The following is a 23,172-nucleotide window of genomic DNA, read 5'->3' as shown; positions in this document are numbered from 1 at the left end:
CCGAAGATACCATACATTTCTATTGGCCCAACCTATCGGTTTTCCTATCCTTTTCTTATCATCCACCGTTAACGACCAGCCAATTTCAGTGATAACGTGGGCGGAGTACTACCAGAACTCACTGATGAAACCCGAAAGCGAACGGTGTGTGCAAAATACTAGAAATTGGCTTTTTCACACTGCTTGTTTGAGTACACAAGATGGCCGACTTCTCGCTGATTGCACTGCTTAGCCAAGGGCTGCCTTGTAAACAGCGATGATGTTATACGGATGACACGACGGCTGCGATAGTGGCACCAGCTCCTGCGCTCTTGCACTAGCAGAATTTCGCACATCCCTTATAGCACTAGAATACATTTGCTACGTTATCCCAGTCCTGGAGTAGCGTCTAAAGAAGTCGTCTTGTTACTGCACTGGAAAGAACTACTCCGCCGACGTTCTCCGGTTCGTAAGACAAGCAAAGCTAAACACCACTAGCACGAGTTCCTTGTCGAGTAACACAAGGAACGCGATTTCACCGCATTACGTGTTCCCACCGCGGTCACTTCTCAGAGGCATTAAAGAAGCGTGACTGCTGGGCCAGGTGCAAGAAGACTAAAACTTAACTCGTGCCATGCGGAGTGAATGACAGCCAGCTTAACAGCTCCTGCCAATCAAGGCGGCTCGCTTCCTTTCCGACTGCTTCATTGGCGCGGCAACTCCCGCGCCAATTCATACAAGGTACGCGAGCGCGTGCTTTCACGCTCTCCCCCAGGAAGGGCGGCGGAAGTGGTGGAAACGCGGACGAACAAAGAAGATGACAGGAGAAGGAAAAACAATGGCGGCGCGCAGTGGGGAACCGCCTTCCCGCCGTCGCTCTGTCGTAATTATCCCGCCGGAGTGAGCACTAATGGCGCGTCGCATTCGGCACTTCCTCCTTTCGAGTCAGGCCGAGCAAGGGACAAGACTTAAAGACGGGAAAGAAAAGAAAAAGAAGGGGAGGAGAGAAAGCGCGAGAGCCGGCAAGGGTAAAAACAGTCGACGATTAGGCGAAGCGTGGAGCAGCCCGAATATCGTTAAGCCGCGAAGAAGCACTCGTGCGAGTAGCGTGGCGGCGGCGGCGGCGGCGAGTGAAACGTGCGCGGCTGTTCTCCCGAAACGGGAAGCCGTGGGGAGAATTGGGGAGAGAAGGCGAGCGCGAGACGCGGGGAACCGTGCGCAGTCGGGCGCGCCGAGTTCCCTACAGTCCTTCGTGTTCTTCGCAACAAGCACCCCCTTCTCATCCCCACTCGTTTCTTCCCCTGCTCACCGTAACCCGTTCTTCATCCGGCGAAAAAAAAAAAAAAAAGAAAGAAGCGGCGGCAGCTGCGGTTGGTACGCAAGTAGCACGACGAGGTGCGCGCGTAGCTCAGCGGGCCGAGTCAAAGTCTGGCTGCTATCTTACTTACTAAAACCTCGAGTATGCGGCGGCTCAGAGTCGCGTCGTCCCTGCGCTGGGCTCCTTGTCCCTCCCTGCAGTCATGGCCGGAAGCTTTAGACCCATTGCTTGGGTGTTGGCTTGCTTGACTCGAGAAAGTGAAGGAAACGGTGCTACAGACACTCGCATTCCTTCATATTTCAACTAGAGGTGATAGCGTAAACATTGTCCAGATGTGATTATTCGAAGCGAAACTTGCCAGGTTATTCCCAGCCACAGATGAGCACGATAACTATCAGAGATTCTAAGGTATCCAAGACAGCCTCGTGCCAAGTTATGTCGGTGTCAACCTAACTGGAGGTGTACGATCGAGCGAGAAGCACGCTGGCTGCGAGCGACAGCAACCAAATTTTCGCAGGCAATCCACCTATCTGGAATCACCATCGTCATCATCATCTCTCCACTGCAGTACGAATGCCGCACCCAGCGAATTCCAGACTCCAGTTACCGCTGTTTCGCATCAGCCGACCGCATCACATGCCTGTAAATTGTCTCTGTCATCACTTCAAATAACAGTATGGTGCCCTCGATTGAGTTTCCTTTCCCACGAGCACCCACGCAATATAAAGCCTGCCACCGAATGCGTGAATCTAGTTTGAAGCACATTCTTGTTTTTGAAAAAGGCCAAACAGCTAGTAATTAAAAGAAGGTAGGGAGGGGAACGAGTCAGAGGAACAGCAAAAGAAGATTTTTATGCCTGAACTGTGGAGTGTTATACTTGATGCTGCTGGACTGACCACCTGTCAAACCTCCAACAAGGACAGCAGTTTACTAAAGCCGTCATAGTTTGCAGATGAACAAGTGCGCACACGTGAAAATTATTAGGCCTAAGAGTGCTTCTACATTGAGATAAATATATGTTTTAAGGGCAGCGCCTTGGTTACGATTCCTTTCGCTGCCCAAGTTTATTTTGGATTCTTTAGAACTGATTCGAGTCTTTTCTTATAAAAGATATCGGAGACTGAATGATCTCAGTTATAGTGGAGGCGTGACATCGCTCGAGACCACGACAAAAGCCGTATCACGTGGGAACGACATTTTTGATCCCGGCCCACGTTCTGCATTTCATTAAGTGTACCAGTTTTTTAACAGAAAGCGTGATTTGCGCACTCCAAAACAAGGCGTGAAGAAATAATTGGCAGCAATAATGCAAACGGCCATTAGACGCTGTCGAGAACAGATTATTCGCAAACGAATCGATATTGTTTAAGAAGTCGACGCAATACTAACAGGAACATAAAAAAAAGACAATTGATGGACACAAACGAGGAAAAAGAAAAAAAAAAGAATGAAAACACGGCCGCAGGTGGTCGTTGTCTCGTGGTGCCATACCGCGATGTTCTTGGCCCCTCTTCGAGCCATTTTAATCAATACCTGAGGCTCTTCCCGAACAGGAAGCTGCATCTCCTCGAGTGCTATCCTTTATTTATTTTTTTCCCGACTCTCTCGCTCTCTCTGTGAGAGGCGCTGTCTCTCCCGCAGCGGAAAACTCCGTGGATTGCGTACGCGTCGGCCAGTCGGCGGTCCTCTCTTAAAGCTCGCGGCCATTCCTTACTTTCTTATATTTTGTGAATTTCTTCTCTCCCCCATTGCTACAGACGCCTCGGAAGCTTCGCAGCAATGCCTTTAACACTCGTTCCCGTGCAACTTTTAACGCAAATCCGGCGCCCGCATGCATAATTAAAAGACAGCCGGCCACTCCGCAGAAGTGGCCTTTCTCATTCTCCTCCGCCCTCGCCTTTTCCGTGCGCCTCCCCCTGCTGCTCCAGGTTGCCGCGTACCGTTGTTACCGACATCGCTGCTGCTGCTGCTGCTACCCACACCGTTTCTTACGTAGTCGTCGTGCGCAGCGTTTCACGCCTGCCTTCGATGCTTCTTTTGTTTATTTTTTGCTTTGGAGGCGGAACCCGCAGGTACGAGTACTTGATGCTGGTTGCCGGCCATCCGTCGCAATTATTTTTCCTTTAATTGCGAGAGAGGCCCCGCATCGATGCCGTCGCCAGCTCCCGCAGTTGCTTGGTGCGGCATTTCGAACAGAGCTCGGATTGGGGAGGAAGAGAGAAAAGCTGTTCTCAACTCTCGCCTCGTTGCGGCGACGGCACACAAGGGTCCCTTTCTCGCATGCCTCTTGCAAACAATGCTCCCCCACTTCTGTTCAGACCCACGAACCAAACGGGGCTCGCCGACGCTAACAGAACGCGGGCCGAGCTGAAAAATAATAGGCAGTACGAACGGGAAAGGGGTTGGCGCAGGAAGCGGGAAGACGGGCGGCGCGAGGCAGCAGCGCACGCGGAATGGTGGTAGGCCGCACTGCCGCGCGCCACTGCAGGGAGGGGAAGCCATTTGTTTGGATTGTCACGTCGGTGGCCATTTGCGTCTCTGCTCGCGCGCCGACCACCGCCGCCGCGCAGCGCCCGGCACCACACAGTGCAGACAGAGCTCTGTTGCACTATATACGTGTCGTGTTGCCGTGCTAGTATTATAGCACGCGCAGCGCTTGCGTCGGGTTTTCTCGCCTCGGCGGGGGCGGCGACTAACAGGGACGCGAAACAACCGTCGAGCACGCCAACTCTCGCCCGCGCGGCTTAAGCGTTTTGCATCGATATATACATATATATATATATATATATATATATATATATATATATATATATATATATATATATATATATATATATATATATATATATATATATGTATATATATATATATATTTTTTTCTGCTCCCCGAGTTCGGTCTGTTTTCGACCGCGTTCTGCTGGGGCAGCGTAGTAGGCTTTCGCCATCGTCCATGGCCTCCTCAAAATGAGAACTGCGGGTACTTTCGACGCCTGTTTCTGTGCAGGGCCACTACACGAACTCGGTGAAAGGGACGGCCGTGCACGAAACACGTAGCCTGCATGAATGTCGGAAAGGTCGGCTTCACCCAAACGGGGTAGAAATCAACGAATATATGGACTGCCTCTCTAGAAGGTGGCGTTGGGCGGGAGGCTGCAAAGCTAGAACAAACGCGCTGCCCCCGAGGAATCGCGAATCTGGCTCATTCCGATAAGCGAGCCCGGAGCAAAAACGCGCATCGCGGAAATGAATGTGAGCTTTCCGAATAGCGGGGCGCGTGACAGTGGTTTAAATGAAGCGCTTAGGCTTGGTCACGTGTCGCTCAGTTCGCGGCTTCCGAGCTGCCCGGCAGCCATTGTGTGATACCGGCTTGCCTACTCGTTCTAATAGTGCCCCTACTCGTAGTATGACTCAGAAGTCGTCGGCCTGGCATCTTTTGTTTCTTTTCGTAGGAAACTGCTTTATCGGTTTCAGTTTTTCATGGACTGACGTTCGTGATGAAGTCCTCGTAGTCGATTGCGGCAAACCATGTGCGCACGGGTAAACTGCGTGCGCGTAAGTACTTGTGCTGAAAACGACTGAATGAGATGATGTAGGACGCAATAACGACTTTCCCGTCGGAGGACATACCCTAAGCTGAAAAATAAGGACTTTGAATGTTGAATCTTATCTAATTTGCCAGGTAATTAGTACACAACTATTTTCCTGGTGGCAAGTGGACTAACGAAGCAAACAAAGATTATAGGTCTTGCAAACGTATATCGCACCAGTTTGTTTCTTTTATCAAGTTAACTATCGCTAAGTGGGACACCAGTTAAATTAGCGATGTAGATGTATACAGGGTAATCCAAGTTAAACTATCGGTAACTTTAATTAGAAGGCTATAATAGCCACTCAAATGCTGCTTGCAAAGGTGACTTATGCGCTTTGGCGGGTAAAATGATCGCTGACAAGCAAAAACAGTCATTAGAGAATGAACAAGAAATTGTTAATTAACTTTGTAAATTTCGTGATTATGACATATGTTTATAATATAAACTTGACAGTTGTTTTCGAAGGCAACTACTATTTATTTGACGCTTCTAAAATGCGGTCAGAAGACCCCCCCCCCCCCCCCTCCTGAATCAGCCGTTTGTGCAGGAAAAGTAGTAATAGTGCCACTCGTGAGTTTGCCATCCGATAGCAGATGTGCAGCTGTCATTAGCTCATCCCGGCTTCTAGACTTGCACTGAACACGGAATAAGTACGTCACATAGGGGGAGGGAGTGGAGGAGGGGTTAATTTTTGTGTCGGGACTCTTACCTCTGAATGAGAAATTAGCGTACAGAGAGTGAAACTTGACGAAGAATATCGCAGAATGAAAGCGGTTATTACAAGTGTCAAATAAGAAGGAGTTGTCCTCGAATACGATTGTCTTCAAGTTTCTAATTACACATATACCATAATACTGACATCTAAAAAGTTATAAATTCTGTTCCTAATGTACTTGCTGACTCTCTCGCGAAAAAACGTGTTCGGCAAAAGGCATCAACCATATGTGCAACCTGCATTGGTGAAGGTATGGTAGTCTTTTTACTATAATTACTCATGGGTCAACTTTGAGGACCCTGTATAAAATAGCGGAAGGCACTTGAAAAGCGACCACGTCGATTAAAGTAGGAACCATAAGGGAACGACGAATAGAAAAAGTCTAATAATGATGTAAAAGAAAATGAAGGTGTTTCATCACGCCAACTTCTCCGTAGAAGCAATGCGTTCTTTCAAAAACACACACATTTAGTATTTCTTGACGTTTCCTAGAACGCACAGCGGGGCACAGCACGAGAACGGTTCTTTACAGTACTCTTCAGAAGGTCTTGCTTCTGCTTCTTATATCTTTCGCGCTTCTTTCTGCTGGAAGGAATGTACGTTATATTTACTGCGTGATTTGGTGCCATGATATCATTTGGCAAGCGAAAACGTTACCGGCCTGTGGAGACCCTCGTACACCACCAGCACGTTGAGGCCTAAGCGAATTCCCAACTCATTGGACCAGACCAGGTTGCCACTTCGTTCTCCCAGTTTCCCCTTTGGTGTCCTCGAGGTGTTGCCATTGCATAATGAATATTGACACGTTGTTTGCACTTAGTACTTGCTCAAATTATCCCTTCTCTCTCAAGGAGACTTACTATAAATCTGAGGTGCTCTCCTGAAGCTTCCGCTTGTCGTAAATGATCTCGTAGGACCAAATCACACAGCAAATGTAAGTTCCTTCCTGCAGAAAAAAGAGCGAAATAACGAAGACGCCCGTAAAAAGAATAAGGTACGAAGCAAAAGACAGGCCCTTCCGGAACTTATTATATAAAACTGCTCCCGTGCCATGCCGTGCCATGCCGCGCTTTGTGTTTCAGGATACGTAAAGACCAATTCCCGGCACGACCCAGTCTATTTGCACCAAGAAGAAGATAAAGGAGAGCAAGAGAGGCAGCTTCTCAAAAGTAGTAGCTCTAAATATCTTTCCGTTCCTTTAAGAAAGTATCCTGTTGGCAGAAGAGGAAGGAGTCATCTAAAGACTAAACTTCGTTCGTTCGTTCGTTCGCTCGTTCGCTCGTTCGCTCGTTCGTTCGCTCGCTCGTTCGTTCGTTCGTTCGTTCGTTCGTTCGTTCGTTCGTTCGTTCGTTCGCTCGCTCGCTCGTTCGCTCGCTCGTTCGTTCGTTCGTTCGTTCGTTCGTTCGTTCGTTCGTTCGTTCGTTCGTTCGTTCGTTCGTTCGTTCGCTCGCTCGCTCGTTCGTTCGTTCGTTCGTTCGTTCGTTCGTTCGTTCGTTCGTTCGCTCGTTCGTTCGTTCGCTCGCTCGCTCGCTCGTTCGTTCGTTCGTTCGTTCGTTCGTTCGTTCGCTCGCTCGCTCGCTCGTTCGTTCGTTCGTTCGTTCGTTCGTTCGTTCGTTCGTTCGTTCGTTCGTTCGCTCGCTCGCTCGCTCGCTCGCTCGCTCGTTCGTTCGTTCGTTCGTTCGTTCGTTCGTTCGCTCGCTCGCTCGCTCGCTCGCTCGCTCGCTCGTTCGTTCGTTCGTTCGTTCGTTCGTTCGTTCGTTCGTTCGTTCGTTCGCTCGCTCGCTCGCTCGCTCGTTCGTTCGTTCGTTCGTTCGTTCGTTCGTTCGTTCGTTCGTTCGTTCGTTCGTTCGTTCGCTCGCTCGCTCGCTCGCTCGCTCGCTCGCTCGTTCGTTCGTTCGTTCGTTCGTTCGTTCGTTCGTTCATTCGTTCGTTCGTTCTGAACTGTTATGGGATGCCCACGGCAAATGACGCTAAAACGACGACAATACAAAGACAGACCGACACGCAAAAAGCCTGTGTGCGTCGTCTGTGCTTTCGCGACTTTTTTGCCTGAAGACACAACACCAACATGCACAAATTTCTATCCTAAGGGCACTGTAAAATACATGTATAGCTCACTAAAAAGCAACAAAAATTTCGAGGAAGAGCCATAGGATTGAAAAAATAATAATAATGCAGGAAAAATTTGTCTCGACATTCATCGCCTATTGAAACAAATAGAAATTCTTCCACCGCTAAGTAATCATCCTTACGACAGTGTCCACGAGAAAAGGCTCATAGAGAAAGAACCTCTGCAATGAAAAAATCTATTCCAAGCTGTAGAAGCTGTACTTCTGCACACTCCAATACTATGGTCTTCTCCATCTCACTCATGAAAGGTACAACTTTCAATGTCACGGTGAGCTGCTGAGCAAACTTCACAAGAGCTTCGCCACCATGCTCTCACTTCTGGGTCTTTTCTGGCTTATCATCCTTCCTCTCACGGTAAGAAGGGCGTTATCATTTTTTATAGCGCCTGGAAGTATAACGTAGTAATATAGCTAAACTTATTTTTTTCGCTTTAGTGCCCTTTTAAAGAAAGACAGTGAGGTTTAGTTAACCAGAGACCTTACCGGTTGGCTACACTGCGTGAAGGTATATATGCTAGGGCTTGTAAATAAAATAATGAAAGAGAAGGATATAAAAAAACACAGAGAGAGAACAACGCGAGACACACTTCCTGCACCGGACAGCAGGGGGGTCTCTAATATCTCACCAGGATGACGTGGACGACCTGGAGCCGGGCTGGGACGGCTCGCTCTGGGACAGGCTGCTGACTCGCTTGGGCGACTGCGTGGCCACGTGCACCGGCTCGGCGCTCTCGTGGCTCTTTGCAGCCATGCGCTGGCGGCACAGGTCCTGCATCACACGACCATACGTCCAACATAAGCGCTCGAAGCAAATACTTTTTTTGCCAAAGATGTTAAAAGCAAAACACACGAGCACTGTTGAATGTTGCGTTTTGTTTCGACAGGGGCACATATCGTGAACGTGTCTGTGTTTGTTTTATTTATGCTAATACAAAAAGTACTATTCGTGTAGAAATTGCAGTGGCGGCTCGGAGAACTTATCGTCCATGAGCCTAAGCGAGACTAACCGAACCAAAGCTAACCCTAACGATTTCACGAGATGCCGAATGTCTAGCGCGCTATTTGTGCGCGGGTGGTACTCGTTGTGGAATGTGGCGCCGGCCCTGCATAAACCCCCCAGACGTTCGGCAGACTTGTGCCATTTGTAGTGAAATTAAACAAGCTCGTCGCAAGTCCTAGCCGAGTCGGCCCGGGTGTGTCGTAGACAGCGAGGTCATCAGCAGGCACTGTAAAGCCGAGGAGCGTCCGCTTTCATCTTAAGTTGTAACTTTCTTGTTGTTGTTGTTGTGAAAATACGCGTTCGCAGATATCTATCTCAAGAAACACGAGTTCAGAAATTGCTCGAGGTTTTTCAGCCAGTGACTGGTTTATGTGAGAAAGTACAAAAATAATAATGAAATAAGGAGCGGGGACAAAGCGTGTTATATGTCTGAGCTACACAAACCTAAAATCGTGTTAGCAGGTTCTCCTACCAGCTCTCGCGAGTCGGACAAGTTTATCACATAAGTATAGCGACCAGCCTCACGAGACTCCCGTGAAAAGAATGAGAATGCTTGAATAGCGTTGACGTTTCAGGATTCCCTCCCTCCCTCCCTCTTTGTGATCTACCTTCTTTCGCGATTTCATTGTGCTACAGCCTTCGATCGTTACATTCGTGTCTGCCGAGCGCTCCTGAACAATTATTCCACGCTTATACGTAACAACCATTGCGGAAAAGATGGACGACGTTAGCTGCCTTCACGCCGAGTGCACGCTTCAAGAATTCAGCGTTCCCGGAAAAAGCCGGAGAGCGGGAGGGGGAGGGTGCTACCAGCGTGCTACGCCGTTGGGTGACGCTGTGCACGCGCGACTAAGTAACGCCGAAATTATGCGCCATTCAAACAGCATAAGCAACGCCGACTAAACGCAAGATTTAAATCAGGGATGCCGTAAAGTATAAGCTACTATGGAATCTGCGTTCATCTATAGCGTATACCCGCGCACGCTGATGCGAGAGTTCTTTTTCTGGAGTAAACGAGTTAGTGAGGAGACGGGAAAACGCCCGTGATGAAGAGTGATCTGTGCGGATCGGCCCGCTTCGCCCTTTTTCCCTATATGGAACGCGTGGGAAAAAGGAACATTAGCATAAACGGCCCGCGCTTAGCGGAGAACAAAGTCAAAAGCAAATCGGACAGTGAAGCGGTTTTCTTCTTCTTCGCTCGTTACTTTCTTTTCATCACCCAATACGCTACTATGCGCTCGGCAGAGGCAGCCTCTTTCGACGATCAATCGATTTTCGTGGCAAAAATTCGAGAAATTTTAGTCGGTGCTCCTCTCCCCCCCCCCCCCCCCCCCCCTACCCCTCCCGCTCTCCATTTTACAACCATGATACAATAATAATAAATATAAGGGACGTCACGACACTGCTGAGTACTCTAGTGACAGCAGCACACCAGTAGCAAGGAGCTGGCAGTTTCGTAACGCGGGTAATTAGGTGCGCAACTGTAACAGAGTAGAGTTGACGTGGTTCATGTGCGTTTGGACGGAGAAAGCGGAGTGTGTCTTGAACTTGATGGAGTGTGCCACGTTTCAAGTATCCGGCTTACGTTAAATATATAGGTGAGAAGAAAGAGCATCGTTGATTTCTTGCATCCTGAATTCTTTTCAAACCGCCAATGTGCGAGGTAAACCAACAGATGGCCGCTTTCTCTTTTTTCTTTGATTTCAAACATGATTGTCAGGAATGTTTTCATAGCACCGCATGAAACGAATGGCGGTGTAACACTACGGTACGGTCACTAATATTCAACATGTGCAGCGTGGAAGTTCGTGTTATACTTCAGGTGGATACTTCTGTTGGTCGATCTATACTGCAGATATACTAAAATGGTCGAGACGGTTAGCATGCAGCCTATGCAAGTAAGGATGTATGTGGATAAAACGATGTTCTTCTAACTTTTCGGTTATTCGCATCAATTCGTCGCATGCCTTATGTATAGACTCCATGAACTACTTGGCTCGCGCTATTTTCTCGTTAGACTCGGCGGAACTTGCGAATGTTATGCTATATGCTGTAAACTACCGTTCCATCGGAGAAAATAACGAGGGAAGGAAAGCATAAGAACACCAGTTGCGGTTTAACGGTAAATGCGAGAGAAATGCGTTAGCATTACGTCACACCTCTTTAGGGCCCCGCATTCACGATTTAAACCGCGTTCACCTCATTGTAAAAGTGTTGTTCAGGAGCTCACTGGGACACACGGCCGGCCTCTTAGAGGATTCGAGGAGCGAAGCGCAACTCACGGTGGTCCGTAGTAGACCAGCGTCAGTTGCACAATATATATATATATATATATATATATATATATATATATATATATATATATATATATATATATATATATATATAAGGGCGAGAAGAAGTGAAACCGAGGGGCCGATTTTTATTAGTCATATAGTAAGAGGCCCACAAACGAAACAATGATACCAAGGACAGCATAGGAGAAGTTATCTGCCCCTCTTAATTGAATGAAAGAATTTATAAAAAAAGCGGATGAAGAAACGGCGACGGCAGCTCAATTGACAGCAGCATCGCATGCTTAATGCGAGGACGTAACCCAATTGCGGGCAGTTGTTTCTTCATCGATTTTCCTTTTCATTTATTTATCATTTCTTCATTTCAATTAAGAACTGCTGATAGATAATTTCCCCTGTGCTGTCCTTGGTATCATTGTTTGTTGGCGTCTTATGATGTGACCATATATATATATATATATATATATATGGAGAAGAAATATATATATATATATATATATATATATAACGACGACGCTGAGTCAACAGAAAAGAGAACACAGCGCGTACAAACGCATTTCTTGCCTTGAAACTCGACGCGGAGAGGCTTCGGAGCAAATTCTGAAAGCATCGAGAAAGAAAGAACGACGGCACCAAATGAAGTTTCGTAGTCGGCGACTTCGACGGAGTCAAGGTGTAGTATGGACCGCACTTATCACCACAACAGCCGAGATAAAAAAAAATAATAGGAAAGGAAGAAACAGCGCGAGCCAAACGCAAACAGGCACTGCACAGACCACGCAGGCTTTACATACTAGCACTGGGACTTCGCTGGCACCGCATGCACTACAGACACAACACAGGAAGGCGAATAAGACAACAGAGTTTCTGCTGACGCACACACAGGTGGCATCGCGAGTCGGCCATGGCACGCGTCAATTGGCGTCGCTTAAACGTTGAACCAGAGCCCTAGATGCCACGCGAACTTATCGGCTCCCTGCCGAACTATACGGGCGACCGCACGAACCATTGCGGGATACCACAGACGCTTCGAAGCTGCCAGAGACCAAGAACGGGCGACGTTTTGAGTCGGTCGCCGCGATACCCCGCCGGAGCAGCGGCGGACGCTCGCGGCGGATATGAGTGAACGGAAACGGAAGGGAAGCGAGAGGAGGGCTGTGACGCCGATGACAAAGCCACACACTTTTCGCCTCAGCCACGATGCGCGGGAGAGCGGACGAAACCTATCTAAATAAATGTTTTTCAGACAGACAGACAGAGGGCGGCTCGTTGTACGTCGAGGGGTGTCCGCTTCTGCATCGAAGCTGCCACCAGCAGACCAAGCGAGAGGGTGTAAGCGGTGGCTCCGCGCTGGCTGTGGTGGCAGCGCTTCTGCTGGCGTCAGGGCTGCGTTGGCGGGAACTGCCCTTATTCTTCGTCACCTCTCTCTCTCTCTCTCTCTCTCTCTCTCTCTCTCTCTCTCTCTCTGTCTCGCTGTCGTTGATTCGAGCCGCGCACTTATCTCGCTGCCACACGTCGTGGTGTACGGGTCCCGCAGAGGGCGACGGCCTCAAGCCGCGTCCGTATAACTATACGTGACTGCGCGGCGCGTGCTACTTTATTCTTTTTGCTTCTTTTTTCCCCTGAGAGTTGCTATGCGTATTTATTGATTCTCCTCAATCTGGCCTGTATACGATGTAAGGGGCACAGGGATAAAGGGCGAAAGTAAACTCTCTCGGAATGTTATATTTATTTACGTAAGCCTACAGACGACCGCGAGGTTTTTAGGTTGTGCGGAAATTGTGAGAAAAAAATAATAATTTTGTCGCATCTTCTCCATTTAATTTAAAAGTAGTGGGTGCAAGTGAAGTGGTTGTAAAGGTAAGTACGCGTTGATGTTTTCAGTTCAAGTTAGGATAAGTAACAAAACTTAGTTTCTTTACGACAATCCCGTGCTTGAAGACGTTTTAGGTTTCGTCTCGGCTTCAGGCGTACATGAGAAAGACGAGCGTTGCTCGTTGTTTTAGGGAAATTATAGCTCGCTTCACGAAGTGCTTCGTTGTAATACGAAATCAAACAAGCAAATCAGCAGGCTTCGTTGGTTCCTTCAGTAAAAGCGGGTGAAGGGGACGGAGATGTGTGCGCGTTTGTGCGTGTCTGCGCGTGCGAGCGAATGGCCCTACATCTCTTTTTGTACATATTTCATAGCTACATCGATGGTGTTTGCTTCGGGGGGGGGGGGGGGCACTCCTACATTAGTGGGTGCAGGAAGGAGTAATAGTTGCATATAAAAAATTGTGCAATTTCGTAGCACATGGAAATGAGGTGTAGCACGATGAATTTCCTTCGGAGCTTAGTGTAACCTTGCTACCACCAATGCCTGCTACCCCTCTTCTCAAGTATGGGATAGCAAATCATGCAGCTTCTTTCGTTAAACTTCATGCCTCTCATGTGCTCTATACTCCGTCGACATTTTACGCGCTGCTATGCGTGTTCGCCTACTTATTTGACCATTTGATCGAACTGTATTTCTTAGACAACATAAGCGGCCCAACAGCAACCTTCATTATTTCCTGCCTACTACCTTAGATAACCTTCGAGATTGTGCCTTCAATTCGTACGGTTTCGCAATTGTCTCATCAAAGAACAAAAGAAAAATAAATTAACTAAATACTGCGCGTTACAGAGCCGCAAGCATTCGAAACCACCCGGGCTTCTCTTACCTACTATTTAGACAAAAGGAGCGACTTTGGATACTCAGTTTGACGCGGACACGCAGAGGCATTCGCGAAGAATAAGACTCGACAATCGTGATTGCGATAATCAAAAACAACGAGCGTTCCAGCCCATCCGAAGTATCATTAGGTAAAAAAGTATCACGAATTCAGTCTTCTATCGTCGTTTGAGAAGGAAAGCCTCATTCGTATACTCTCTTCTGTAGAAACACGCAGAAACTTTTACAGGGAAAACACTATGAATTCTCCAACTACTTTCGAAACTCACCGCAGTTATCAAGGCACCTGTCGAGTTCTCCTTTTCCCACTCCCTCTTTTCATAAAAGTGTTTTTCACCTCTATAGCGTATGCATTTGTGACGCAATAGATGCAAACGTACGTCCCATCATAACCTTCTGGAAAAGCAGCTGAAAAAAAAAAGAAGAGTAATGAAAGATAAAAAGACTGCCAGCTCAGAGGCTTAAGGCTATACCACAGGGCACGTCCCACCGGCAACAACCAGAGCGAGCCTCATAAACGCCCTCGCGCACGTAGGCGTTGCCATCTTCGGGCACGGTGACACAGTCGGGCAAAAAAAGTCGTCGGAAGATGGTCGAAAAAAAAAGACTCGTTCCTTTTAGCGAGAAGAAGACGACGGAATGAGAAGTAGTAGTAGCGGAAGGTGAAGAGAGAGAAAAATAAATAAAAACTGGCAACGCCAGCAGCCCGACCAGTTAGTTTCCCGCCGAGGAGAAACAAGCAAACGGATAGGGAGGCGCATGAAAATCAGGGAACAGGCTTTGGCACTCAAGAGGAATACCTCGTCCCTGGCTTTGCTCCTCCGCCACGCGAAAAAAAAAAAAAAAAGAAAGAAAACCACGCCGCCGCCGCCACCAACCAACGGCTGGCTGACTGCATCCACGCGCGCGCAACGCCCGGCTCGGTTTCTCGGTTCTCGCAGCTTCCAGGCGCGAGCGCTCTCGGGCCCTAATCCTCGAAGAGGGAGCAGGCGAGTCACCGCGCGAGCGAGGCGCGCAATTCGCGCAAATCCCGCGAAAGCGGCCAGGCATGCGTGGGGCGCGCGCTTCTTCGCTCCAAGCCACGGCGACGCCGCCACTGACAAAGACAGCCGAGCCGCGGCTTGAGGACGCGCGAAGAAACTGTACCGGGGTGCACGGGCAATTCGAGCCCCGGGTGTAAATTGGAAAAGCGTGCCGCCATCCTCCGCAGCCACCGTCTACCTAAATACCTATGTCCTTCCCCGCTCATGCGCGTTCCGTTTCGGCGCCGTTATAAGAAGCCGCGAACTCTGAGAATCTGGATGTAGACGCCAATTTTCTGCTTTCGTTCCTTCTTTTTGTTTGTTTCCGAACCTGGATACAAAGTTCGGCTCCTTAACTTTGTAATGCCTGCTGCAAGACACATCGCTGGTGTAGCGTTTGAATGCTGCTGCAATGGTACGCACACAAGCACACACACACACACACACAGAGAAAGAGAGAGAGAGAATCGTTAGAACGTTTGAAGGCTGTAATAACTTATCTTCGTCGTTATATACTTATAACTCTTTTATTGTCATGTTGGGTGTCGGCTGATCTTAATTTACTTCTTAAAAGCAAGAATTAGCGTTATGCATGTACCAACTAGCATATGAGTCAAATAAAATGTTGTATGAAGTAACGTTGCACTTATGTTAAGGTAATAAGAAAGCTCTGAATATCATGTGAAGGAGTTGTGTTGATCGATTCGGCTTGAGTCAAGACGAGTAGCCGAACCGCGTGTTTTATGAAGAGAACTATACGACTTTGAAGGCCGGGAAGCGCAAAAGCGGGTGACAGATGGCGACACCATATTCGCACTCCCGCACTTACGCATGGTCTCACAGATTTCGGCAACGTCTAGCCGTAACGTCTGATCGCGCGTATAGTTCGCACTAGGTAGCTACCATAAATAAAAAGCAATTACATTACAGTTTTTCGAACATAAACAGAAAGTAAACTGGGCGCTCTTAGACACTTCTATAAACAAACAAGAACATGAAAAAAATGTAAGTTGAAATAATGCGAAACCCGCGACGTCAACTTGGTGCTAGCGGCGCCGTGGGATGGGCGTGAAATAAAACGAAAATTCGACATTTCATATACTGAGACACCAATTTTTTCAAGTGAACAATTCGTGATTATTCAGAAAATTTTCGAGCCACCCCTACTTCAACTGTCTGTCACGCAGTGTCACGAAAACCGCGATAACGCCCCATCTGATATGTGCACACTGATTATGCACGATTACACCGAACGAAAGAAAAATATTTATTTATGATTCGACGCATCTTTAGCTATTAGCCCTCGTCTATTTGTTAAACATTATCGGGCTGCGCCCACGTCACCTTTATCACGCGACGTCACCAAACAGCGAAAACTCATCGCGTCTGAATGACACGATCGCTTTAAAGACGCATTATTATGCCAAACAAAACCTTTTTTTTTTTCCTGAATAGCCGGAGACTGCCCCGTTCTAAAGGAATAGAAAATGGCTACCCGCCGATCGCTCTGGCACTGGTTTCTCGCAGGTGCAGGGGAGAACGGATTTACTTGTGTTATAATAAAAGTTTTTGCAGCGCAGATAACGTTATCGAGCCCTTTCCGGATGTATACAACATCGCTCTGCCAACTCTTCTTTGCTGAGCACCCGTTTTAGCGGCATTTTTAACCTTCCGTCGCACACCACCACGATTTTCGACCAGCCACCGCAATCTAAGGAATGGGAAGCGGACCAATCGCAGACACCGGCACCGCCCTCCTCATCCGGTTATCTGCTTTCGCTGTGCTGGCTCAGCTCCATCGAAACCATCCCCCCTTGAACGTACTCTTTGCCTCTTGTCAGCTAAATAGATAAGAAAAGCTCCTCACAGTAGGCAATGCTATTCGCTTTGAAACAAAAAAAAAGTGCCCTCCTATAAATAAGAAATGCGTTTGATTGGGCTTTTCAAACAGCGCTGCGGGTTACCATCCGATGCTTGCGTCGGTGTTTACGTAAATTTGACGTCAGGAGATTGGAACAAAAACGGATTGGAATAGTTTTACATTATAGGGCTGTCACGGTGTGGCATTATTCGATTCGGCGAAGCACTGTTCGACGGGCGCCAAAGGGTCGTAGGAATAGGAACCGACGAGCGAGACGGTTATTGTCTGCCACTCGGGCAAGCCGCCGAAAGAAGTCGGAGGCAGGTTTAGAGATTATTTTTTGTTGTCGGCGCGATCGTGACGCCCCGATGGTTTTTTTTGTAGGTACTCCTGTGTATTCCCTGCCTCGCGCGTGCATTGATAGGCTTGCTAAGAAGGCAGGGGTGCGAATACTCCGAAATATGGGGTGTTTCTGTGCAATCCTGTGTCCACGAATTGCTGACAGTGTATGTGTGCCGACAGCGCCGCATGGCCGGCTGCCGTCGTTTCTCCTGTGTTTGCGAACAAACAACAGAAGCTCGCCACGGACTCAAGGGCGTGCGTGTGTGGTGCAATACAAGTGCGTGATTTCTATCAGTAGGGGGGAATCACCCGTTCCCTCGCTCCTAATTAAAAGGGGCGCGGCCAAGACCTTGGGAGGAGCCGGGATACAATTGGGTGACCTTGACTGGATTGTCACCAATAGCTGTCGTTCCCCGACACAGGGAACTAGGGAAAGAGGAAGTTATTTAAACGCAGGTTTTAGACCGAGCTAAGCAGTCTAGCAGCTGAGCCTACAATCTGCTGAAAAGCGTCAAGAAGCTAGTGCCGTCCAGTATCGCCTGGGCCGCCTAGTCGCGTCTGAACTGCGAGTTACTATAGTTGACGTAAGAGACGACAAACCAACGTCTGCAACGAAGCTCACGGTAATTCCCCTCAAATTAGCTCAACCTTGTCGAGGAAAGACGTCAGACTTAGACTCCCGGGAAACGTAGCCGAGCAATCGCATCCATCGCAGCGAGATCGGCTTGCCAGCGTTCTTCGGGGAAAGCTCTGCTGTCGAATCCACGCTTTAAGCGCGGGCTACATGGAGCGAATTGTCACGGCGAACGCGGCGCGGCGAACAGGGGCGCGGCGGCAAGACGTCGAAGATGCGCTGCATAGCAATACATGAGGCGAACAGCGGGCGGACGCCGCCGCGAGTTCGCCGTGTTGGACCAGTGTTATCAGACTTTGCATACGCGTTGTGGTAAATGATGAAACAAATATAGGCGCTTTTTAAGGTGGCATATACCGCTTTTATAACAAAAATACACCAACACTAGCGCAGACACCAACGTGGTTGCAGAAAACGAGGAAAGGCCCGCGCGCGAAAGACCAGCATGCCTAGCGACCGGAACTGGCGCCTCCCGATTGGCTGTCGTCCGCCGCTGCGCGCTCGACGCTTCCGGCGGCCCGACGAAAATATTTGGACAGGCAGGTCGGCGGCGGCCGTCAAATTTTTGGACGCCGGCCGTCGGGCGTTCGCCGCCCAAGGAAGTTCGTCGCTCGGACGCCGGTTATTCGCTCCATGTATTCCGGGCTTTATAGGCTTGCTGCTGTTGCCTGGCCATGCGTATGCCATCATTTGTTTTCTTTTGAACTCTGTTTAGTTGACCATCATTAAGTGTGTTTTCGTGTAGTGTTAATTTCTATATTTCGTGTCAACTGGTCGTTGTATTTCTTTTGTCTTCATCATTGATCTAGACTAAGTGCATGTGTGTTAGTGTTCTTGTGTTTTTTGTGTTTCGTTTGAATTGTGTGTCGTTGTCAGTCTATAAATATTTTCTTTTCTCTCTATCTCCCGACTCTGAATCCTTCACTGTGTTCGCTTGAGTACGGAACGACGAACCGGCTTGTATTCCCCATCGACGACTTCGCGCCGACGGCGAAAGGGTGACAAAGTGTGACAAGGGCCCATAGTTACAAACGTTGCATCTACTGGTGTAGCTTGATATATATATACTGCTTCCCTTTAGCGCATGTCCAAGTCAATAATTCCGACACGTTCTTGTTCGTCACAGTGGCGACACTTGTAAAGCCGCAGCGTTTAGGTCTCGTAGTACTGAGTCAGAAACCTAAAGCATTTCCCGTGCAGTCGATTTGTCAGTGTCACGGCAGGACCGCAATAGCAGAAGGCACGTCGCTTTACAAATAAGTTTGTCAGAAAAAGAAAAAAAAAATAGAGAGAGCTGGCTTTGTACCCTGTCGACACTGCGGTAACACTGCGGACTCGCATCGTCGCTCACAGAAATCTGACCCAAAAACGCCAACAAGCAAAGAGTTCATGGACAACTTAAATAGACACTGCCAACAGCTCCACAGCGTCGGCAGCACGCCGATGATTGATGACCCTCGCCTGGATGCCGAGGTATATAGCGCGCGATTTTAAGCGAGGTGTTCGCGCCTTGTATGCTGGTGTTTTCGCCCCAGGTTCTGTCGCACGCTTCGCGCGCCATAGGACTCTACCCCTCTCCATCCTCCCTCTCTTCCCCAGTAAAACCACTCACTGAAATAACGCCTAATATTCCAGCCGTGTCGAACTTATATACTAGCTCCAATCTTTTTCCTTTATCTTTGTTGCTCTAATGTTCTGAAAGATGGGTCTTCTTTATGCTGGGTTTCTGCTCCGCCAAGCAGGTAACAATGTTTTACTGCTGTATTGTGTTTATTTCTATCATCCGGCTTTTTTCTTCTTTTATTTCTTTCAATGAGCCTTAAATCGAAAGCGGGGAGCTATTACCATCATGCAAAATTTAGCCAAGTTTCGTCACTGAAGAGTTTTAAATTGATTTTGTTAGGCCAGTCCGCTATGCGGCTTATACAATGGAAGGAAACATAGGGCAGTGGTAGGTTAGGGTTATTTCTCGGTTCCTGAATGAAATACAGGACGTATAGTGATGGGATGTAGCGCATGCGGCCGTAATTCTGGTGATCGCTTGTGGGAGTGGATGAAGCAAAAAAAAAAAAGCGATCGGGCCTGCGAAGAGGGCGGCCAGGTCCACAACAACCAGCTGGAGAGGCCAACATGAGTATAATTGGCAAAAAAAACGAGGGTTCGCGCAAGTACAGCATGTAAATGTGATGCATTCAAATAGGCATCCACAGATGGATGCCTACTTGAATTGAACCGTCTCTTAAAGGTTGCGTTTATTGCTTTTCGCTCCATCGCTCGTTGCGAGGTCAGATGTCTATCCAGTGCAAATTCCCGCTAATCGCAGTGAAATATCCCCAGTAAACCGACGATTTCATCTGTATAGGGCAAAACAGCTGCCCTTATTTTTGAAACGTTCGTGCGCCTCGACGAGGTAACAAGATAAAGCCGTCGAGAATTGCCACCATTCGGAGAATAAACATCTATGACACCGTTCAATGCGGCCTGCGTCTACGCAGCTATGGACAATGAAATGTCGGATGCAGCCTCGGGTTGTATACGTGCAAGGACACCGTGTCTATCCAAAGTCTCTAAGGTGCGCTTGCGTACGCCGTTGCAGAGCACGCCCGAAATAGGGAACGACCCGATGAGATGCGCACACTCGAGCGACGAAGCGGAAACAGAACGCCGCGGGGGAAAAAAAAAAGATAGCTTACGGTTTAGCGTCATCCCATTGGTCGCGTGATGCCCCCGGGTACAGCAACTCGATTACCCATATGAATACGAGGCATCGAAGAAAAGACGCAGAAGTGGGAGGTAGGGGAGGTAAGAGCACGGGGCAAAGGGTGAGGCGGAAAGCCCACGCGAGAGACGTGAGAGAGTGATGTAGAAAAGACTTTCCCGTTTATACTGGGCAAACACGGAGGAGGCCGCTGTGCCATGCCCTCATGGCATGTCCGCGGCGGCGGCGGCGGCGGCGGCCACTTCAAAATCCATTACAATCCCCTTTCATCCGGGAGCCTTGTCGATGGCTGCGCGCGTCCCAGGCCATCTCTGGAGGATGATGCGCGAGCGTCTCTCCACTGGACATCGCTGTACACACACACACACACACACACACACGACAAGAATGAAACCGCGGGAGGACGAGAGATGCAGAGAGAAAGCAGGCTGAGGAGCACGCCCTTATCGATGTACCTCCGCAGGTCTGAACATGAGCATATGTGCGTCCGGCGGCCACGCGCGCAAAACGTGAATAAATAATCAGGGACGCCGAGGAGAGGCTTGCATTCGGTGTAAAATGAGGCCTGCGAGCCCTGTCTCCGTGCTGCGCTATCTCTTTCACTCTCTCTCTCTCTCTATCAAAATGTGCTGCACAAAGGTGATTCAATTTTCCTGTGCCATTGCGGCAGCACGCCCGGGAGCCATGGTAAACTGACCTCCCCGGTGCGCGTTTGGACAGCCCGAGCGGACGTGCGCGCCTTGGGTTTCGGTCATCGCCAATGTGTTCACAACGCTTGAATGTTGGTGAGAGCGCGCGCGAGCTCTTGCCACGCTTTACTATTGTATTTTTTTTTGTACCCGCGTTGTGTGCGTGCGAGATGAGATGGCGGAATGTTGAAATCTCTTCGCGAAAGCTCACCGATCTATTTTTCGCCGGCGGTTCGCGTTGGATGCAGCCTGCGGCGTGTTCTGTGTGCAGAGGCAATACTTGCCCTACACACTTGGCGACATTCGAAAATCCCCATGCACTGAGCCGGGTATGTATTGAGTGTGTAACATGCATCAGAAGCGCCGTGCTGAAGGATTTACACAACACCCACGAATGCTGGTTCAGATGATGCTCGAGCTGCTTTTCATCCGCTATAACAGCGACTATTATATTGTCATGAGCTTCGCTGATTGCCGCGGTTTGATGAAACGGTTCTCGAGAGCTTAATAGAGTTTGATGCTTGAACGGAGAGTGAAAGAATAGGGCGAGACAGTTCCTGCTGCGGTTCATGGGGGCTTAGATTTTTCTTATTTTTGTTTATTTTTTCACACGGGCGACTGCATTCACTGCATATCACTTATCAGCTCTATCGGATGCACAGTGCGAGCGCATCCATAGCGTATGGTAAACATTTGCATATACAAGCTCGAAAATGATGGTCCTAGCTGTGAGAAGGAGATGTCATCGGTGTCTGAACGGGAATATTAATACTAATTAAAAGATTAGGAACAAACTATTGTCGCAACCATCACCTTGTAACGAGAGATGGGTATTGTAATACCTGCCTAATTGGTAATAGTAACCTATCAATATTGAGATTGTAATGAGAGCGACCGGTGGACCATTAAGGTTGCAGAATGGGTGCCAAGAGTAGGGAAGCTCAGTCGAGGACGGCAGAAAACTAAGCGGGATGAAAAATTGGGAAATTCGCAGGCGCAAGTTCGAATCAGTTGGCAGGACACGGGTTATTGGAAATCGCAGGGAAAGGCCTTCGTCCTGCAGTGGACATAAGATAGGCTGACGATTATTATTATTATTATTATTATTATTATGAATGAAAGCCAGGCATCGCTCGTCAGTTTTCTTACCATGTGTTCATTCTTCTCGCCTCGATGTTTGACTCAGCTTTCCTTTTACGCGTAAAGGCTGTTTCAGTTGGCGCGATTTTCAGTCAGCGACACAGCGAATTCCGTCGCTCAGCGACCGCCGCGACGTTGAGGGCTCTCCGCGACTGAATTCCAACAAGTTGGTCGCGCCGTCGCCGAGTCACAGCGATCGGCGTGATGTGGGAGGGGCAATGGGCGACGAAACAAAGCGCCGTCAAAATAGGCACTTTCCTGTTAACGCGACAGCGTTAAGGAGCTCGTGTCGCAGAAAAGCCGGTGTCGTCGGCGTCGGTGTCGGCGTCAGCGGCGTTGGCCGTGAGCGATAAATACCAGAAGGCACTTCATAAATAAAAAAACATCGTTGGTGGAAATCGAACCAGGGTCTCCAAAGTGTGAAACGGAGACGCTACCACTCAGCCACGAGTTCGCTCCTTCAAAACGGGACAAAATCGCCTCTAGTGAATGCGGTGTTGCCTTAGAAACGCGCCGTAGAAAGTTATACTGCGGTATATATCGGTAATTATGACCATGTAACTTACAGAAGTCGCAGTTTCACGAGTAGCGAAGTACGTTTCCGCTACATTCCTTCTGCGCTCTGCGCACACGCAGAGTCGTCTTGCGGAAAACACAGAAGACCCCCTCCTCGCAATGTACGGCGCTGCCCCGACACGTGGCGCGCCACTCGCCCCATGATCGCGTCCGCCTTCATGGCGCGTCGGGGCCCGGCTATCTGTGCCGATCGCGACGTTTGGCTGGCGTAGCGCGTTTGAGTAGGCGGTGCGAACGGGATGCGATAACGCTATCGCGTTCCACTCTTGAAGGCGAAGCTTAAGCGTCCTCCAAATTTTTTTTAACGCGCGCCAGTTTTAGCTATGTTCTAATAGGGCGTACCTACCAGCGTTCGCAGCTTAGGAGCTTTATAAACATTTTTCTTTTCTTCCGCTTACACGATTCGTCTAAAAGGAGAAGCTGCATGCTATCCAGGCCGGGAGAAGGACGC

General features: G+C 48.8%; 1 protein-coding gene across 1 annotated transcript in view; it reads right to left on the bottom strand.

Moving 5' to 3' along the window:
• The window catches only part of IA-2 (tyrosine phosphatase IA-2), a 687,617-nt gene that overhangs the window by 71,921 nt on the left and 592,524 nt on the right, over positions 1-23,172 (bottom strand). Inside the window, exon 15 of the mRNA XM_050187564.3 lies at positions 8,358-8,500. Coding sequence (XP_050043521.2) covers positions 8,358-8,500 — 143 coding nt within the window. The remainder of the gene's footprint in view (positions 1-8,357; positions 8,501-23,172) is intronic.

The sequence above is a fragment of the Dermacentor andersoni genome, chromosome 2 (assembly GCF_023375885.2).
Source record: "Dermacentor andersoni chromosome 2, qqDerAnde1_hic_scaffold, whole genome shotgun sequence".
NCBI lineage: Eukaryota > Metazoa > Arthropoda > Arachnida > Ixodida > Ixodidae > Dermacentor > Dermacentor andersoni.
Note: the sequence above shows the minus strand (reverse complement) of the source record. Positions and strands in the feature narration are given on the sequence as shown.